The sequence below is a fragment of the Hydra vulgaris genome, chromosome 08, assembly GCF_038396675.1.
Source record: "Hydra vulgaris chromosome 08, alternate assembly HydraT2T_AEP".
NCBI classification, from domain to species: Eukaryota; Metazoa; Cnidaria; class Hydrozoa; order Anthoathecata; family Hydridae; genus Hydra; species Hydra vulgaris.
In genome coordinates, this window is record NC_088927.1 from 34,755,061 (window position 1) to 34,773,612 (window position 18,552).

Here is an 18,552-nt window from a genome sequence, read left to right on the forward strand (position 1 = left end):
GGTACAGCACTCACAAATGTTATTCCACAAATGTTGACTCAAACTGGGATTCCAATTGAAGATATGCGTGGACAGGACTACAACAACGGTGCGACTATGAGAGAACATCAGTCAGGAGTGCAGAAAAGAATATTGGAAAAGAACAGCAGAGCATTCTCAAAGACCAATCTCAATTCTTACCTGCTTTTCCAAGATTTTAGAACGTGTTATGTATAACAGACTGTTTTCTTTTTTAACTAATAATAAAATTCTTTACGATAAACAATTTGGGTTTAAATCTGGCCATTCAACCGATCATGCAATCATTCATCTAGTACACGAAATATTTAAAGCTTTTGATGAAAACAAATTTACTTTAGGCGTCTTTATTGATCTAAGTAAGGCTTTTGATACGGTGGATCATAATATTCTCCTGCACAAACTTAAAAATTATGGTATCATAAGTTTTAACTTAGCATGGTTTAAAGGTTATCTAGCAAACAGGAAACAGTACATCTCGTTTAATGATAGTAAAACGGATTTAGCGACAATTTCCTGCGGCGTCCCACAAGGATCAATTTAGGGCCCCTTTTATTTCTCATTTATATAAATGACTTAAATAAATTTTCAAGTATCTTAAATTCAATCCTATTTGCAGACGACACCAACTTATTTTATTCTGATAAGGATATTAATTCTTTATTTGAAACAGTAAACAAAGAGCTTGCAAAACTAAGTGAATGGTTTGTAGCAAATAAATTATCCATAAACATAAAAAAAACAAAATATACTTTCTTCCATCGTCTTCATGAAAAGAGACTCATCCCATAAAATCTTCCAATTTTAGTTGTAAATAACTCTTGTATAATAAGAGAGCGTTCATTGTTATTTCTTGGTGTTGTTATTGATGAAAATGTGAGTTGGAAGGAGCATATAAATATAATTCAAAATAAAATTTCGAAAAATATTGGTCTACTTTACAAAGCTAAGCAGTTATTAAATCAAACCTGTTTAAAATACATTTATTTTTCATTTATTCATAGCTACCTAAGTTATGCAAACGTTGCCTAGCACTAACGTAACTAAAATAAATAAACTATTAATTAAACAAAAACATGCTTTAAGAATTATTGGAAATGTAGATCGTTTCTCACACTTAAGCAAAAGCTTTTAATAAATGACAACGAATTAAAATTTTTCTGAAGCCTTTGATTAGGAGTAATCACGTTTGTCTATTTCTTTATAAATATGGTTTAAATATATATTCTATATACATTTCAATTTGTACATTATGACGTTATTTTTTATCTGATATAATAAACTTTACATATATAAAAGACACATTAAGAAACTAAAAATGTTTTTAAAAATGTTTTTTTATTTTTGTTTGTTTGTTTGTTGTTCGTGTATTATCTGTTATTTTATGATTTAAATTCAAAAGGTTTATAAATCTAAAACCAGTTAGGAAAAAAATAATTTAATTAAAATAATTAACTAAAAAATCTTCGTATACTTTTGGATATATTACACTGTAATATAGCGTAAAATGTTTTTTAGTTTTTATTTATCGTTATTTTATTTTAACGCAACGTTTTGTTTAACGTTTATTTAACGAGTTACTTTGTTTTGTATTTTTATTATTGACATTTTTATTTAAAGGGGCTTGGTGATAAGACAGAACTTGTCTTCTTCTTGCCCCAGCCATGTATTTATATATTTGTATTGCTTAAACTTGTAAACTTTTCTTATCGGCGAAATACATAATAATAATATTAATAATAATAATAATAATTCTTTGTCCCATGTCATGCTCATTCATTAAATTTGGTCGTTAATGATGCTGAAAAATTATCTAGAAAGGCTGTGGCTTATTTTGGAATGGTGCAAGCCATTTATAACTTTCATCTCGCAAGTTTTGAAAAATCATCTTGGAAAAAAAAAAATTCCAAAACCTTTGAGTGCAACAAGATGGGAACGCAGGGTTGAAGCTGTGCGACCTTTTCGATACTGTGATGGAGAAATCTTTGATGCTCTTTTTGAAATCAGCCAGGACATTTCTTATGATCCATCTTCACGTCATGAAGCAGAGGTATTAGCTCAAAAGATGAAAAACTTTAAATTTTGTTGCTGTACTGTGATATGGTTCAATGCTTTTAACCAAGTAAACTTAGCAAGCAAAGTTATTCAGAGTATTGAAGTTGACATTTCTGAAGTCAAACAAACTTTGAACAAATCTGTTAACTTCTTAAAGTTATATCGCTCAGATGAAGCTTTTGAAAAAGTTATTTCTGATGCAGAATTAATTACAGCTGAATTAGATTTGGAACCATCATTTTCATTTGAAGTTTCTATTAGACCAAGGTTTAAAAAACAAATGCTTTCTTATGAAACTCGAGATGATCCCATTATAAATCCAAAAGATAGATTTAAAATAGAATGTTTTAATTGCATTTTGGATAGTGCTATAAATTCGATTGAAGAAAAATTTAACCAGTTAAATGAACACTGTGATTCTTTTCAGTTCCTGTACAATATTGCAAATATTAAAAAAAGTTTTTCAAAGGAAAATCTAAAAGAAAAATGTTTAAATCTTCCAAAAATATTAAGCACAGATACTTCTGCAGATATTGATGGCACGGAATTATTAGATGAATTGCTTGCATTGTCTGAATTAATTGAACCAAAAACTTCACCATTAAAAGTACTAGAGCTTATTTTAGGAAACAATAATTTCACTCCAAATGTTTCTATTGCTTTACGAATTCTGTTAACACAGCCAGTATCAATTGCATCTGGAGAGCGTAGTTTTTCAAAACTACGCTCTCCAGTACTGTACTGGAGGATTTAATGTTTTGCAAATATACGATTTTATACGTCACTCATAGTTTTACTTTAAAGGTATTTTTTTAATATATTGGTGCTTTTTAGTTTGGGCGGCAAATCGGGATCTTGCCTCGGGCGGCAAAATACCTTTAGCCGACACTGGCTAAAATGCAACCTAACGGAAGTATTTACAGCAATGTTATTATTCTTTACAATTCCTGTCACTTCTGCAGCAGCTAAAAGGTCATTTAGCAAATTAAAAATAATAAAAATTATTTAAGAAATAAGATGGGCCATTCTCGACATTTATCTCTAATAGTAATTAAAAACAAAACCGCATCAAGCCTGGATTTAAACGAAGTTATTGATACTTTTGCGAAAACCAAAGGTAGGAAAAATTTTTAAATGTTATTGTTATTTAGTCAGTTGGTAGGCCCAACCTTTATATAATAAACCCTTGAATCTTCTCTATTTCGTTTTATTAGCCAAACCTCCACCAAGTATTAATTGTAATTTATGTTGTTACTGTTTAATATTTTTATTACCTGCCCTGCAGTGCACAAAAAAAGAGCTTAAGTAGCTTTGTATTTTTGAAGTATTTGTATATTTCATATTTTTATTTGATAAAACCTAACCAGTTTACATAGCAGTGGGGCCCCATTTTTTAATTTGCCCAAGGGCCCTTGGTTACCTAGCCACGTCACTGGGTTTATCAATATATTGATTAGCCTTATTGCTGAGTTTATTGTTGTCAAAAACTTTGTTGTACTTCTAGGATGAAATTAATCTTAAAGAGTTGGAAAATTTTTTTAACTTTCTAACTTTCTTTTCATTTTAGTTTTTCATTTACTTCAATTTTTTGTTTCATTGTCCTATCTAAATGTCCTTTTTAGGGAGGCAGAAGGAGGCTGTTTTGATTTAGATTTAGAGATTTAGACTTAGAGACTTTAGATTTAGAGATAACTTTAAATGAAAAGAAAAAGCTGGAAAAATGCTTTATTTATATCTAATTCAAAATATAATCATTTTTATTACTTCAATATAAATTTAATAAACTATTTTTAATGCTTTCTTACTTTTAATTGAATTTTAATTTGAAAAATATGAGAGTCCAAGATCATCTTGTACAACAAGCAACAAAAAAAACTAAAACAACAAGTTTTAATTTTTAATCATCAATTTGTCTTGTTGTTCGTCAATTGCTTCTTTAAGTTTTCGAAAAGAATCCTAATCTTGTAAGACTAACAGTTTATTAAAGAGAAAAGATTATTAATAACAAAGTTTATTAAAGTTTATTAAAGAGAAAAGTTTATTAAAGTTTATTAAAGAGAAAAGATTATTAATAACAAAGTTTATTAAAGTTTATTAAAGAGAAAAGTTTATTAAAGTTTATTAAAGAGAAAAGATTATTAATAACAAAGAGCCTTACCAAGATGCAATAACTAGTAAACTTCAAGATAATTTTAACATTTCATTTTGTATATATTATTATTATTTATTTTTTTGTTGTAATTGCATCTTCAAAATGCAATAGATGAAAGCTAGACAAAAATTAAAAAACAGAAAGTATAAACATTTAATTTTTATTTATATTTGTAAAGACTCAAAAGTTGATTCAAATAATATCCTAAAAAGACTATTTGGAAACTAGACTTTTTTAACACAATATTTAGCACATTAACTTAATGTTAATATGTTTAATTATTAACATGTGTTAACTTTCACTTTCACAAATATCTGTTTTAAGTTATATTTATACCACATATATCTTAAGTTATGAATACATGTGGTATACATAAAAGTATATATGAAGCTAAGGTATATACAGTCGTAATCAAAAGTTTGAAACATTTTAAAAATTTGCAGAAAATTTGAAATATTTGTTTGAAAATATTTATTTACATTGAACATTTTGAGTACTATTCTTATATACTTGCGAAATGTTATGCTATAAACAACTAAATTTGTTTTTGTCATAGCTTGCTGCTATTTTAACAAAAAATAAAATTATAATTATAGGAAAAACTAGTGAATTAACAACAGAAAAACGTGCTCAGGTTCTTATTCTACGTGAATAAAGATTGACTCTGACTTTTATTGCTACAGGTTTTAACGTAACACATAGCTGCATTATAAAAACATTAAAGCTATATCAAGAAACTGGTGATTTTAAAAGCAAAGCGAGAACTGGACGACCAAAGGAGACAACTCCAAGGACAGATAATTGCATTCATTGTTATGCAAAAGCACATTTGTTTGCCAATTTCATCTGAGATATTCCCAACTGGTGTTGCACCAAGTGTTATCACAATTAGAAGACGTTTGTGCAAACGATTTAACTTAAATAGTCATATTCTGGCAAAAAAATCTTGCCTTCCGCAAAAAAATATTAGAGACCATATTGCCTTCTGTCAAAAATACAAGCACTGGTCAGCGGAAGATTGGTAGGATGTAATATTTAGCAACGAATCTTTAATTGAACAATTTGGTTATCATTCTACAAGCGTTTGACGCCCGCCCTGCTAACGATACAACCTCCACTATTTGCTTTGTGCAATAAAATATTACCCTAAAATTATGATATGAGGTGCCATTATAGCAAATCAAAGTGGTGGTTAATGCTTTAAGCCTGCTAACACCACAATAAACAGCCATATTTATCTTGAAATACATAAAAAAAAACTGAAAATGCTCATAAACATCACGAACAGTAACAAGTTTTAGCATAACGGAGCACCCTGTCACAGGGTCAAGTTTGGAAGCAATTGGTTACGTGAGAATAGGGTTGATATCGTTTGTCCCTGGCCTGGTAACTCATCAGACCTCAACCCAATTGAAAACTGCTGGAATCATCTTAAAAAAGAAGCTCAAAGACCCTCATCTTTGCATGATTTACAAGAAAAAATTAGACAGGTATGGACTCAACTTATTACTCCTGAATACTTGAGAACGCTCATTTACACTATGCATACCCACATAGATAATTGTTTGAATGCTAAAGGACATCATACTAAGTATTAACCTCGAGTATTCAATTCATAAAACATTTACTAATGTTTCAAAGATATTATTTTTGTCAATTGTAATGGTTACTAATATATTTTGATAAAAAAAAAAAGTAATTTATATATATATATATATATATATATATATATATATATATATATATATATATATATATATATATATATATATATGTATATATATATATATATATATATATATATATATATATATATATATATATATGATATATATATATATATATATATATATATATATATATATATATATATATATATATATATATATATATATATATATATATATATATATATGCACATGTGTGGTATACATAAAGTAGTGCAAATATTTTTATATACTACTTTAGCTGCTCATCAATTTAGCATTGAGACATATTGCGATTGATCTCTACCTTCCAGAATAATTTGAAATCTGAAACTTTTGGGATTTCTGAAATGCTGAGAAACGCCCAAGACACCAGGGATGGGGCTGGCTCATGTGCCCCATTTTTTTCAACGAAATCTTGCAATTAATTTTTCATTTCCTTCCAGACAAACTGGAGCTTTTGACAATCTGGAAATTTCAGCATTTGTGTAGTCCTGATGAACATGTGTTAAAATTGTTTCTAGGGCAGACTACCAGAGTGTCCATGGGGCATACGCCCAGTTGCTGTTTCACATGCATCAATGATACATATTGTGTTGGTAATAAAAAACCCAAAACTCACCTGCTCTAAATGGCAAAAAAAAGTTTGTTAAAAGGGTCGAGTAAGTGCATAAATGTTGCGATAACATCTTTAACAGATGACAAATCTTAACAATCTGCCATCATTATGAAAAAATTTCAATATGATAAATTTCATTTATTATACTAACCCAATGAAAAGTATCATATTTACACAAAAGAAACTAAATTCCAATGTATCGATGTTAGCTGGCTGATTTTGAGAACTTTAAATACCATAAAAATGAAAAATGAAGAATTTGTAAACTTTTAAACTTTTACGTTTTACATTCTTTTGCCTATTTATTTTAATAAATCATCGCAGTGATTTTAAATAATATCTTACAATTGGAACAGTAAAATGTGCTAATATTAAACTTTCCTTAAATAATGATAAAACAAAATACATTTTGTTCATAAAACCCTCAAAGCCTGATAACTTACCCCTTAAACTTCCAGAATTATTTATAAACAATATTAAAATAAAAAAAGTCCATTCAATGAAAATTTTAGGCATTTTATTTGAGGAAGATTTAAATTGGAAAAACCACGTTAAGTTAAGACAAAATAAAATCTCTTCACCTTTTTAATTATATGTTTATAAGTTTATATTTTTTTATTTATCCATAGCTATATTAGTCGCTGTAATATAGCTTGGGCAAGTAACCAGTCGTCTTCATTAAAAAAAATTTAACAAACAAAAGCAAGCAACTCGGGTAATTTTTAATGCAAACAGAAATGCGTATGCCAAGCCTTTACTAAAAGAAATTAATGCTTTAAATGTATACAAACTAAGTATTTATCAAAGTTTATTGTTTATGTTTAAGCTTCACTATAGCATGCTTCCGTCATATTTTCAGCTATATCTTTCCTTAATTAATCATAGATGCTTAACAAGACATTCCATTAACAATTTTTACATTCCGTCAACAACACTTAAAAAATCGGACTACTCAATTACTTGTTGGGGTCCACGTCTGTGGAACTCGATCCTGAATAATGACTTAAAATCTATAACCGCAATTAAAGCATTTAAAAAAACTGTGAAACAACATTTGTTAAATTTAACCCATAAGAACATTTTTTTATATTTTTAACTCGTTTAATTATGTATTTATTTATCTTGTTATATATGTATATATATTTTTAACTCTTAAATATGTAAGAATAAATTTTATATTTATATATTTTATAAACTTAAATGTGTAAGTAAAGTAAACTATTTCGCTACCTAAGTAGCAAGCTGATAAGATTGTCTTCTGCTTGCTCCTGTCAGAAAGAATATGTTTAATTTTTTTACTTTGTAAAAATATTTGTTTATTGACCCAATATATAAACAAAATACAAAAAATACTAAATAAAACATTTAAAATGTTCATAATATAAAAATATTTATTCCTTCTAAAGTTATGATAAGTTTTAACATATTCTAAAATCAGCCTGAGTGTTAAAATTTTACTTGCTTTTATTGTGGGAGCAGTTTGAAAAACAAAAAAAAAATCAAAAAACATAAAAAAATGTAAATTCTTTATCAGGAAAAATCGAAAACTTCCAAAACACTAATGTTAAAATAAAAAAAGAGAATTATTCAATAATGTAGTTAACTAAAACAGCATCACCTGTCAAAGTTCTTAATTTAGCATAGACCAGTATTATTCAAGAAAATATTAATATTTTAAATATTCTTTGTTTTATGTTTAAGTGTAAAACCAATTAATCCCCGATTTCTTTCCATAATTTGTATTCATCAAGATAAAAATAAATACATTTTACGTAATGATAATTTTATTAATCAGCCCATTTTTCAAACAAATCCTTTTAAGTTTTGTATTGATTATCGCGGACCATTCTTATGGAATAAAATGGTTTTTAAAAATTTTAATGAGGATTTTCTTTATCAAAGTAACTACTTTTCTTTTAAACGAAAGCTTAAAGAACTCACTTTTAAAATCGAAGATTTAACAATATACTTCTGGAATTTTTTAGTGATCTTCCTTTTTACCCTCTATTTAAACATGAATTCATAAAAATTAGATATGTATCATTAACAACTGTAATCTACATATAGAATAGATATAACGTATCTTGTATTTATAATGGAACATTTTAAGTTTCTTACTTCGTTAACTAATTTTTTATCTTGTAAAATTCTTATAAATTTTAACATGAACATTCCTTAGCGGTACTCGACCGAATGGTCTTTTACGAGTCCCTGCGTTCTTTTATTTTTTAATAACGATCATTATATATATATATATATATATATATATATATATATATATATATATATATATATATATATATATTTATTTATATTTATATTTATATTGTTATTTATTTGTACCTTAAAATGTAATAAAAAGAACATAAAATTCAAAGTAAATAAAGTTTATATATATATATATATATATATATATATATATATATATATATATATATATATATTAGAGATGTGCCGGAATCGGTTTATCCGGAAGAAAATACCGTGTTCGAGTCCAGGTACCCAGCACCCGGTCCATTTTAAAAAGTTGGAATGAAGTTGAAAGCTTGTAAACTCTCTAGCGCTAAATTGTTTTCACAAAATGACGCTGATTAATTTGCGCTATTTAATTTGCCTATATATGCTAATTAAGCCTAATTGCGCTATTTAATTTGTCTAAATATATAAAGTTTCTTTTTTATAAACAACTATATTTAAACTCGAGGTAACATTTCAAATTACGCAAACTAAAGTGTAAACTCAATGTCCGTAAATATTCTCCCTCGGGGTTGTTAATACATGGAATAACTTGCCGTCTGACGTCTTTAATGCCAAAAACATCAAGAGCTTTAAAATTAAAATTAACTTAGAAAATACTGTTTCGACTAATTAATTTTTTTTTTGTAATTGTGGCTGTATATATAATATATATTTGTTTTGTAATTTATTGCTAAATAATCGCTAATATGCGCTAATTAATCAAAATTTTGCGTTACTGATTTTTATTCGTATAAATTAGTTTCCTTTTTGCAATATATTCTAACCATTTTGAAAAATTTCTTTCAAGAGACCCGGTGCCAGATTCTGCAACAAACTGGCCGATTCCGAGTACCCGGGAAAGCAGCCGAATTACGGAGTCCGAACCTTGTACACGGCACATCACAAATATATACATATATATATATATATATATATATATATATATATATATATATAATATATATTTTGGGCACTTTTGTTCCCAAGCTCCAATCACTGTAATTTTTTGCAAAGCATCCTTATTTGACATAAGTATATACATATAAATATTTGGAGTTTGCTCCATGTCTAGAAGTTAGCTCTCAAACATTAAAAATGCTGCATCCGCGCCTATGTGTGTGTGTGTGTGTGTGTGTGTGTGTGTGTGTGTGTGTGTGTGTGTGTGTGTGTGTGTGTGTGTGTGTGTGTGTGTGTGTATTATACATACTCATTTATAACTTCTTTTAAAACTCTACTTTGTCATGGCAACTTAAACTTCACTTGCTTATTTTTTTTTTTAAGGTTAAAGCATGAAACTTGAGATTTTTTGGATTGTTTAGTTTACCTCGACTTCTTTCCAACCATATATAGAAAGTACTATACTTTATATGGCTTCACTTATATATTTTACTTTTCAGAGTTTCAGAGAAAAGTTATGTTCCAGCTTGCTGAAATAAAAAACACATTGGTAGATAGAACTGCACAGTTCTCTAATGATCCAGAAGAAAGTTTCAAACAACGTAAAAGTTCAGATTAACTTTATGTTTTGAAAAGAAAAATTGCAAATGGAGATATCCAATACATTACTTTTGTATGCATGAATTTAATCTTTACAGTTTAGGGATCGTCCATAAATTACGCAACGCTAAATTTCACCAACAAACAAAACAAAAAAGATTATAAGTTTTCTCTAGCAGAGCCTCAAGTCATATAAAAAATCAAAACAGCCCATTACGTTTAATTAAAATCGCTGCTTAAAAGAGCTAAAGATCTCCTATTCCTTTTTTAAAATAAATTTAGCGTTGCGTAATTTATGGACGATCCTTTATATGTTAAATATTATTACAAAATTTTTTTAAAAATTGTCATGAACATTTATTGCATTGTTTCTTTTTAGGTGAAACAGTTAATTGGTGATAAAAATGCAGCTGGCACAATTAAAAAGGTTTTACTAATTATAATAAATATTTTAACATTTATGCTTGGCAGTATGACAGTTATCATCTTTTTATATATGTAGACTGACAACAGACACTATTTTGTCAGAATACAGTATGAATGGTTTAAAGAAGAAAAAAAAGTTTAAAGAGTTGATAAGTCTTAGTAATGCTATCACTGGTATTCTCATTAGCTTATTATTGTGTTTGATTAACCTTTAAAATTAAAAACGACGTTTTAATAAAAAAAAGTTTTTTTTTAATTTCTTTGGCTATGGAACATGACATGTATTTAAGTATATTTTATTATATGATCTTATTGAACTATGTGTTGTAGTTTTTATTAGATGCTGCTTTAAAGTCAAATAAAAACTTAACCAAAATGGATGCCATGCAACTTATTGGGAGAGTAATTAGGCATTCTTCCGACCGATTAAAGAGAACATCCACTAATATCGATATCAATCAATGATGGCTTAATTAACTATAATCAACTGTTTTTTATTTATTTATTTTGCATTTTTAGTAATTTTCTTCTGTTTATAATATACTATCGATTTAACTCTACAGAATATATTAATTTTTAATTTAGAAAGTGTGACTTAGTTTGAAAAATTTTTCTAATTTTTTGTAAAATTAATTATTTTTTTTTAAATATATCAAATTACACTTAATTTACTTTGATTTCTCTTTATACTTCCCCTTGCCTAGATTAAATCAAATCTAATTTGTGTAGAGGAAGTTGGGATTACGTGGATCGAGGGGCACAGTGAATAAGAGATATTTTCTCAAAGATTAGAATTTTGTTTATCTTGATAATGTATTTATTTTATGTGCTCATATATCAGCAATCATTATTTATAGTTGTTACCACATAATTTTGACTACCGGTTTTTGGTAGGTCATTTTTGTTTTTAGCTACCGAAATTAAATTTTCTTTCTTATGTTTGTTATGGAAATCATGGTTGAAATAATTTTAAAAGTAGAAGTTTTTCATTCGAATTATTGATATTTATGCTTTTAGTGGTTTAGCTTTTCTTTTAACAACACTCATGTCCCAAGAAATTAGAACTTAATTTGTTATGGAGGGGTACAGTGAATAGGGGTACAGTAAATGGGTTAATTCACTATGCCCCATTAATGATCTTAAAGATTAAATTCATGCATTTTTAACAAACAAACTACATGAAAATGAATTTGATAGTTTTAAGTTATGAACAATAATATTTGAATAATATTTTAGTTTTTTGAATATTTTTATAAATTTGTTATCAATAAAATTCTTTTTTTTTTCTTTTTTTTTTTTCTTACTTTTTTACTTTTTCTCTTTTTTTTTTCTTCTTTTTTTTCTCAATTATCAAAATGTCTATTTTTTCGATTTTATACTAATCTAATTAATAAAAGTATGCCAAAACTATAGTATACAGTGTCTTTACTCCCTCAGCCTCATAGTTATTTGGCTGTACCCCTATTCACTATCATTAATTCACAGCTGTGTTCATTGATTCACTGTGCCCCAGCTCTGGGGCACAGTGAATAACGTAACACAACTTACTTTAAACCTTTCTGTGAGCCGTTAGATAATAAATATTTGGGTTTTAGTTATTTCTTATCATGAAGGACATATATCTTTGAAAATTTTTGGACATTTTTTTGGGACAAATGTCCAAAATAACTTTGGACATTTCGCTTTGAAAAAAATAAAATACATATTTAAACTTTTGCTCAAATTAAAAAATAAAGAAATCCGATCCACTGTGCCCCAATTTCCCCTATTTTTTATCATTTTATTTTTATATAACTTTTAAAAGAATTTCTAGGTAAAATAAGGACGTTTCAAGGACGGCTAAAAAGTCCAAATGGCGGCTAAAAAGACGTCTGCAAAAAACCTCTCAAGAACGTCTTGAAAAGACGTCTTTAGGACGTCTGAAATAGACGTGTTGTTTATACAATTTTATATCTTGATATCAGAATTATTTAATAAACTTATATAACAAAGCAAAAAAAGAATTTATTTTAAAAATTAAAGGTTTTAATATGAAGATGGTTCACCCCCTTTAAATCTAACTTTTTATTTATATAGGTTAAAAACTTGTTTTTTATTTTTTATTTAAGGAAGTTCTATTAAAACTTGAACTATTTAAAAGAAAAATGAAATTTACATTTTTTGACGCTTTTGAGTCAGCATAATTGGTCTAAAATCTTTTCTTCGCTAAAACAATAATATCCTTAGTAAAATATACACTAAATACTGCTGCTCCGGGGTTGGAATTTTTTTTAAATGGTTTTTGTGACAAAAACATATTAAAATAAGTCTTAAAAAACGCATTTTAAAAAAAAACATAAAAACAAAGAGTTTTTTTAATAAAAAAGTTGCTAAAAACTGCCACTAGCATGAGAGTTCACATCATCGTTCCTCTTTTCAATTTCTAAATAACCTTTTTTTTTTTATCAATCTTATATGTTTTCTTCGTTTTTTATTAATATCAGTTAACTTTCTTGACATATCGCGACGTTAGAATTATCTTGTTCTAAGTCCATGTTTTTGCAAACTGAGAAAATCGATGTCAAAGTTTGAGTTTGTTTGCTGCTAATTTGAAAAAATTATTTGGGAATTAAAGATTTTCTTTAGATTTATGATTGTTCTGTTGTTTATTTTTAAATAAAAAAAACTTATAAAAATTTCGCTAACGCCCATATTTTCCCACCCACTTTTGGAGATAGAACAAAATAACTTTGGTATTTTGTAAAATACAAAAATGTTATTTTGTTACATCTTATATATTAAATATATTAACTACATTTTTTAACAAAGACATGTTGAAAATCGATGAAATTTTGTTCTAGGTAGTCATTCTTCTTACGCAGTGCTATTGCACCCCTACGCCCCTAAATTAGGGTTGGTTGGGACCCGGCGAATCTATGGGAACTCTTTTTAAAGTAAAAGTAGTTTTTTTTTTTTTGTAATACCTAAAAATGGAATTTTTTTAAATTTATTTTGGGAGGGGCTCCGATGCACTAGCTATTGCACTGTTCTTACAAGTTTGTTTGATACCTGTTCGCGCCGGCTCTGAACAAGACTAAGACATCTGATTTAAAACAGAACACTTCGCTACATAATAAAAAAAGGGTAATATATAGCGTATAGGAAAGGGATGAAAAATATTTATCAAAGAAATAGCTTTTTAAAAATTTTCTATCAATTATTTAAGTCTTACAGATTTTAACACAACAATTAAACTAATTTAATTACAAACAACATGCAAGATGAACTTGATTTTGTTATTCGTATACCTGTGATTCTAGTACAAGAGTTAAAGTATTTATTAAAAACTATTAATAATAATAATTTTGTTTTATATATCAATACTAAATAAATAACAGAGAAAGTCATATATAAAATCATTTTATTAATGCTTTGTAAAATGCAATATCAACAGCAGGCATGTATGAATACATGGAAATGATATCATTGGCTTTTTCAGCAGATAAAGACTGATAAGGAGCACGTAAGCAAGCTGCCATTGGTATATTTGTCTTTAATGATTTGCTAATAATGCTTGATGCTTCTCGCTTGACAAACTTATTAATACGAGCTTGTGAATAATTGTCTGAAAATGAGGTTTTAAAAAAACATGGTATGGCAGTCTGTTTCGATAAACAAGATTTTTAACTCCTGTATAAGGCACTAACTTATAACTTGAAAAACCAGCAACAACTGAAAAACTCTTCGCATCTATTAATTGCATTTGGTAAACAGAGATTGGTTTTTTACGGTTTACATTTTTAATAGCTCTTTCTAGTCCAAGTGGACTAAATATTTCTGCAACAGATATGAATGTTATCACATTCTTGAATGCTGGAGTGACCTGGCTCGCAGAACTTTTGCTCAATGACTTTAATTTTGGGTATCGTATAATAAATTCACATAAAGCTGCTGACATTTAACTATTGCGGTTTTGTGGTACACATGAATCGAACTAAAGTATGAACTTATTTATGTCAAGGTCATCCATGATTGTTAGAAGCAGACATGTTACAGCACTGGCAAGATCATTTCCTCCACGACCAGCCAGAGCCAAAGGACGCAATAACCTTTCTTGTTAAGCAAACAATGACCAGTTAAGTTATAATTTGAAAGTTTCCGTTTGTAATAAAAGTTTCCAACATTAGCCCGAGGCAAACTTAAAACATTTTCAAGATCAATAAAAACAACTGCAGTTTTAGGATCAGCATTTTGACGATCTTTTTCACGTTCAGTTTTGGTATCATTCCTTGATGTTATGTGCTTATTATAACTATCTGTCTGCTCATTGCTTGCATTAACAATGTTGCAATATTCATAGCATGTGTCACATAAATCTTTCTTTGGTTTTTGAAATTCTATGTTGAACTCGTGATTGAAGATATAACGATACATATGTTCTTTTACTGGTATATAGTCATTTTCATCACAATATATTTTAAAAAAATCATACAGTTTACCTATATTTAGTGATCCTTCCATATACTCTTTAAATGTCTTTTTCCTGCAATAGTGAACTTCAATTCTTGGGAAAAGATTTATATGGTCTCGTACAACTTTTTTAGAATCTTCCGGTAAGCTTTTTTTTACATGTCTTCCAAATTTTGATTGCATTGGCGTTCCAGTAGTTAAGCATTTATTAAATTTGTGAAAGTAAAATATTCTTTGGCTACTAATATTCAATGTTGAAAGATAGTAGGATTTACAAACTCTATATTGTGTATTAGAAGAAAAGAAGCTATAATAATAAGACATTTTTCTTCTCGAATGTTCACCAGCAACTGTCCGACAGCGTTTTTTCTCTAGTTTTTCGGTAGTTTTTGAATAAAAATGTTTTTTACCGTCACCATTTAAGGTCCAAAAGCTATCAAATATAACTTGACGCTCGATCTCAGTTATATTAGTAGAGCATTTGAACTTACAATTTCTGCAACTTTTTAGCGTTGCGATAGATCTTTCAGGCACTTGTTTACCTTTTGAATTTTTATAAGCTTTACCCAACTGACGTTGCATTTTTCTCATATTTTGTTTCTAATTGCTCGTATCAGCTTTACGTTTTCTAGATATTCCACCATAGGGTGACCTACGAGAAGGTGTAATACCAAGCGACTCTTAAGATTAAAAAACTTCATTACCTTTTTTACTTGATTATCTAGGATGCATAAATAATAAATTATTTTGTTTTTTATGCATTCTGGATAATCAAAATAAAAATTGGCAAAATTATAACGCTAATTAAGTGAAAAAATACCTTTGTTTTGATTTAGAGCATGTTCCATTTTTTGGTCAATATTTTTAGTTGTCACTTTAAAAATTACAACAACAAAATTATTCCGCACAAATATGTAATTGTAAATATATAATTGGTTGATCGGAGTTAAAATAAGATAACATTTTCAAATTTGCTTATTTAGGAGATAGAACAATGCAATATGGCATGCAACACAGTATTAAAAGTTTTATATGTTTTCAATATAAATAAAATAGAAAAACATAGTGCAAAACTATTCAAAAACTATAAAAACTCGATTTTTTCAAAAAGTGGAGATAGAACAAGATAATTCTAACGTCGCGAATTTTGATAATTTTTAGCCATCACTTATCGATAAGTGATGGCTAAAAAGTAGATCAGATTGAATCTGCCTTTAAAATCTTTATTTTTTAAGGCTAACAAAAGCCTACTCTTTTCTGATAATGGTCAGCTTTATTTTCTAGCTTTTTGATAATATAATCACTATATAGTTTACTTTTAACAACATTAGAAAATGATCTTGAGTCACCAACTCCAAGGTTCTTAAATTATACTTTGGTATGGAAAAATGGAATATCTCTTGAGCTCCAGCAGCTTTCATTGACCCTGCTGAGCCAAAATGATTAACTTGGCAAGTGTGTGTAGCTTTCTAATACTCTAAATCAATAGGATTTTTTATTCTTTTATGTACTTCACACTGGCTACAAAACATAGAAAAAGAAAAAATATCAATCACCTTTTTATTTTTATGTGAAAGACCAGCAACAACACTGTTTAAGGAAGAGTACCCTCGACATTGCCATGTTCCATCTATTGATATACCACAGTCAATAATTTTATCAGAAGCATTTGAATCAGAAGCACTACTTTATGTAGTTTATTGTTTGTTAGATCTGCGATTCGTAAGAGGTGAATGCATATTCATTACAGCAGAAAAGGAGACAGCTTCTCTATCACTTCTAATTTCATGAAATGCCAAATGGTACGTAAATTTATTCCATATGTTTTTGAACCAAAAACACTTTGATTTATAGATGAAGATGATTAAAATGTAATATCAAAGTCACAGTTTGAACGCTCCATAATAATTCCAATAGAAAATCCCATACGTAATACGTTTGGAATTTACTATTGGAATTATTATAAAGCTATACGGGTAGAAAAGCATAATAGATCTAACATTGAAAAATACTTCAAAACTTCAAGTGGAAATCTTCAAGAAGGAATGAATAAATTAGTTGTTCACGCCGTTGCTGTGATATTGCTAAGGAGTGGGAAAGTGCATTGACCACAATTATTGTATTTTTTGTTACTTTTAAAGCACATAGTAGTAAAAATATACTATAGATTTTGTGCTTCAATGTTTGAAAAACCATATTTAGAACTTTTTTTTTTTTTTGATTTTTAAAGGGGGTGAGCCACCTTAAGTGCAGTAACACCTGATCAACAATTATTTTGATTATTTCTTTGTAGAATTCCATACTATTGAATGATATATCTATTTGTTTAAGTACATAAGTCAATAATGTTTTCATTGAAATAAAATGTTTTTAAGTTTTTTTTGTTCTTGTTTTTATTTTATTTTGTCTATCTATTGTTTATTTTCGAGAGTTCTTTCTCAAGAATTTCTTGAGAAATTTTATGTTTTTCTTATTTCTCGATAAATTATTTGATATTTCTCGAGAAAATTTAAAATTTTTTGTTGGCACGCTAACAAGTTCAAACTGCAACCTCTATAATTTAAGTTGTACCGCGTTGTCTGTGATGTTGGTGTGCGTATAAATATCTTTTAAATTCACAAAATTCAAATTATTAAAAAAAGTTATTAAAAAAAAGTTATGGGAAATAATAATAAAAAGGAGTAAAATAGGAACTTTTTATTTTACGTACATATATATATGTTAACATATAAGAATATGTTACTAATATTTGGTGAATAAATGTAATGAGTGTTTGTTGACAAGTGGAGAAGCTTTACATTTCAAAGCAAGGTGGAATACAATGGAAATTATGATAAAATGATTTTTAAGAATAAAGGACGCCATTAAAAAAGGCTTTATCGGAACTTAACTTTAATTATTTATGGAAAGATCATCATGGCAATATCGCAGAAACATTATTAATTGTTTAAGAGCCTGTTAGTTTAACTGTTGAGAGTTTAAGCCGAGAAGATTCCGCACGCTTCTTCTTATTTTAAATTACAAAGAAAAGAAGTATGCTATCAAGCAAAACATTGAATGCGTTGTGTTTTTTCAAAATTCCTTTTTAAAACAGAGAAGTAATTTAAATTTATTAATTTAAAAAAATAAAATTTTGTTATTTATTTTCAATTTTTATGTACTTAGTAATTCTTATTTTTAAATAAACTCTAGTTTTTAAGATCTTATTTCAATGTTTGTTAGTTAATAGTTATCGTTTTTCAATTCTTTTTCGATTATTTAACGACTATTTTTGAATGAAGCATGTAATTTCAATGCATTTTTTGGTGTTAATTTTTTTTATATATTGTGTACCTATTATTAAACACAAGTATGTAATATTTTATGTTCTCAAGATTCTCGAGAATTTTCAA

At 27.7% G+C, this 18,552-nt stretch overlaps 1 protein-coding gene across 3 annotated transcripts; it reads left to right on the top strand.

Moving 5' to 3' along the window:
• The first annotated feature begins 1,131 nt into the window (after positions 1 to 1,131).
• On the top strand, positions 1,132 to 11,382 carry LOC136083779 (uncharacterized). 3 transcript variants are annotated; one of them, XR_010640078.1, is made up of 5 exons: positions 2,975 to 3,190; positions 10,186 to 10,358; positions 10,665 to 10,712; positions 10,788 to 10,885; positions 11,052 to 11,087. XR_010640078.1 is itself a non-coding variant. In XM_065803522.1 (2 exons), exon 1 carries the CDS (start codon positions 1,814 to 1,816, stop codon positions 2,825 to 2,827), a length of 1,014 nt encoding a protein of 337 aa, XP_065659594.1. In that variant the 5' UTR covers positions 1,132 to 1,813; the 3' UTR covers positions 2,828 to 3,190; positions 4,822 to 5,715. The 3 variants fall into 3 exon arrangements, 1 of the variants encoding a protein (XP_065659594.1); XR_010640079.1 differs by lacking the exon at positions 10,788 to 10,885 and having other exon boundaries at positions 11,052 to 11,382; XM_065803522.1 differs by lacking the exons at positions 10,186 to 10,358; positions 10,665 to 10,712; positions 10,788 to 10,885; positions 11,052 to 11,087 and adding an exon at positions 4,822 to 5,715 and having other exon boundaries at positions 1,132 to 3,190.
• The last annotated feature ends 7,170 nt before the right edge of the window (positions 11,383 to 18,552 follow it).

Bases quoted from the DNA above. Each gene is read 5' to 3' on its own strand.
- LOC136083779 (XM_065803522.1), top strand. From the start codon at position 1,814: ATGATGCTGAAAAATTATCTAGAAAGGCTGTGGCTTATTTTGGAATGG.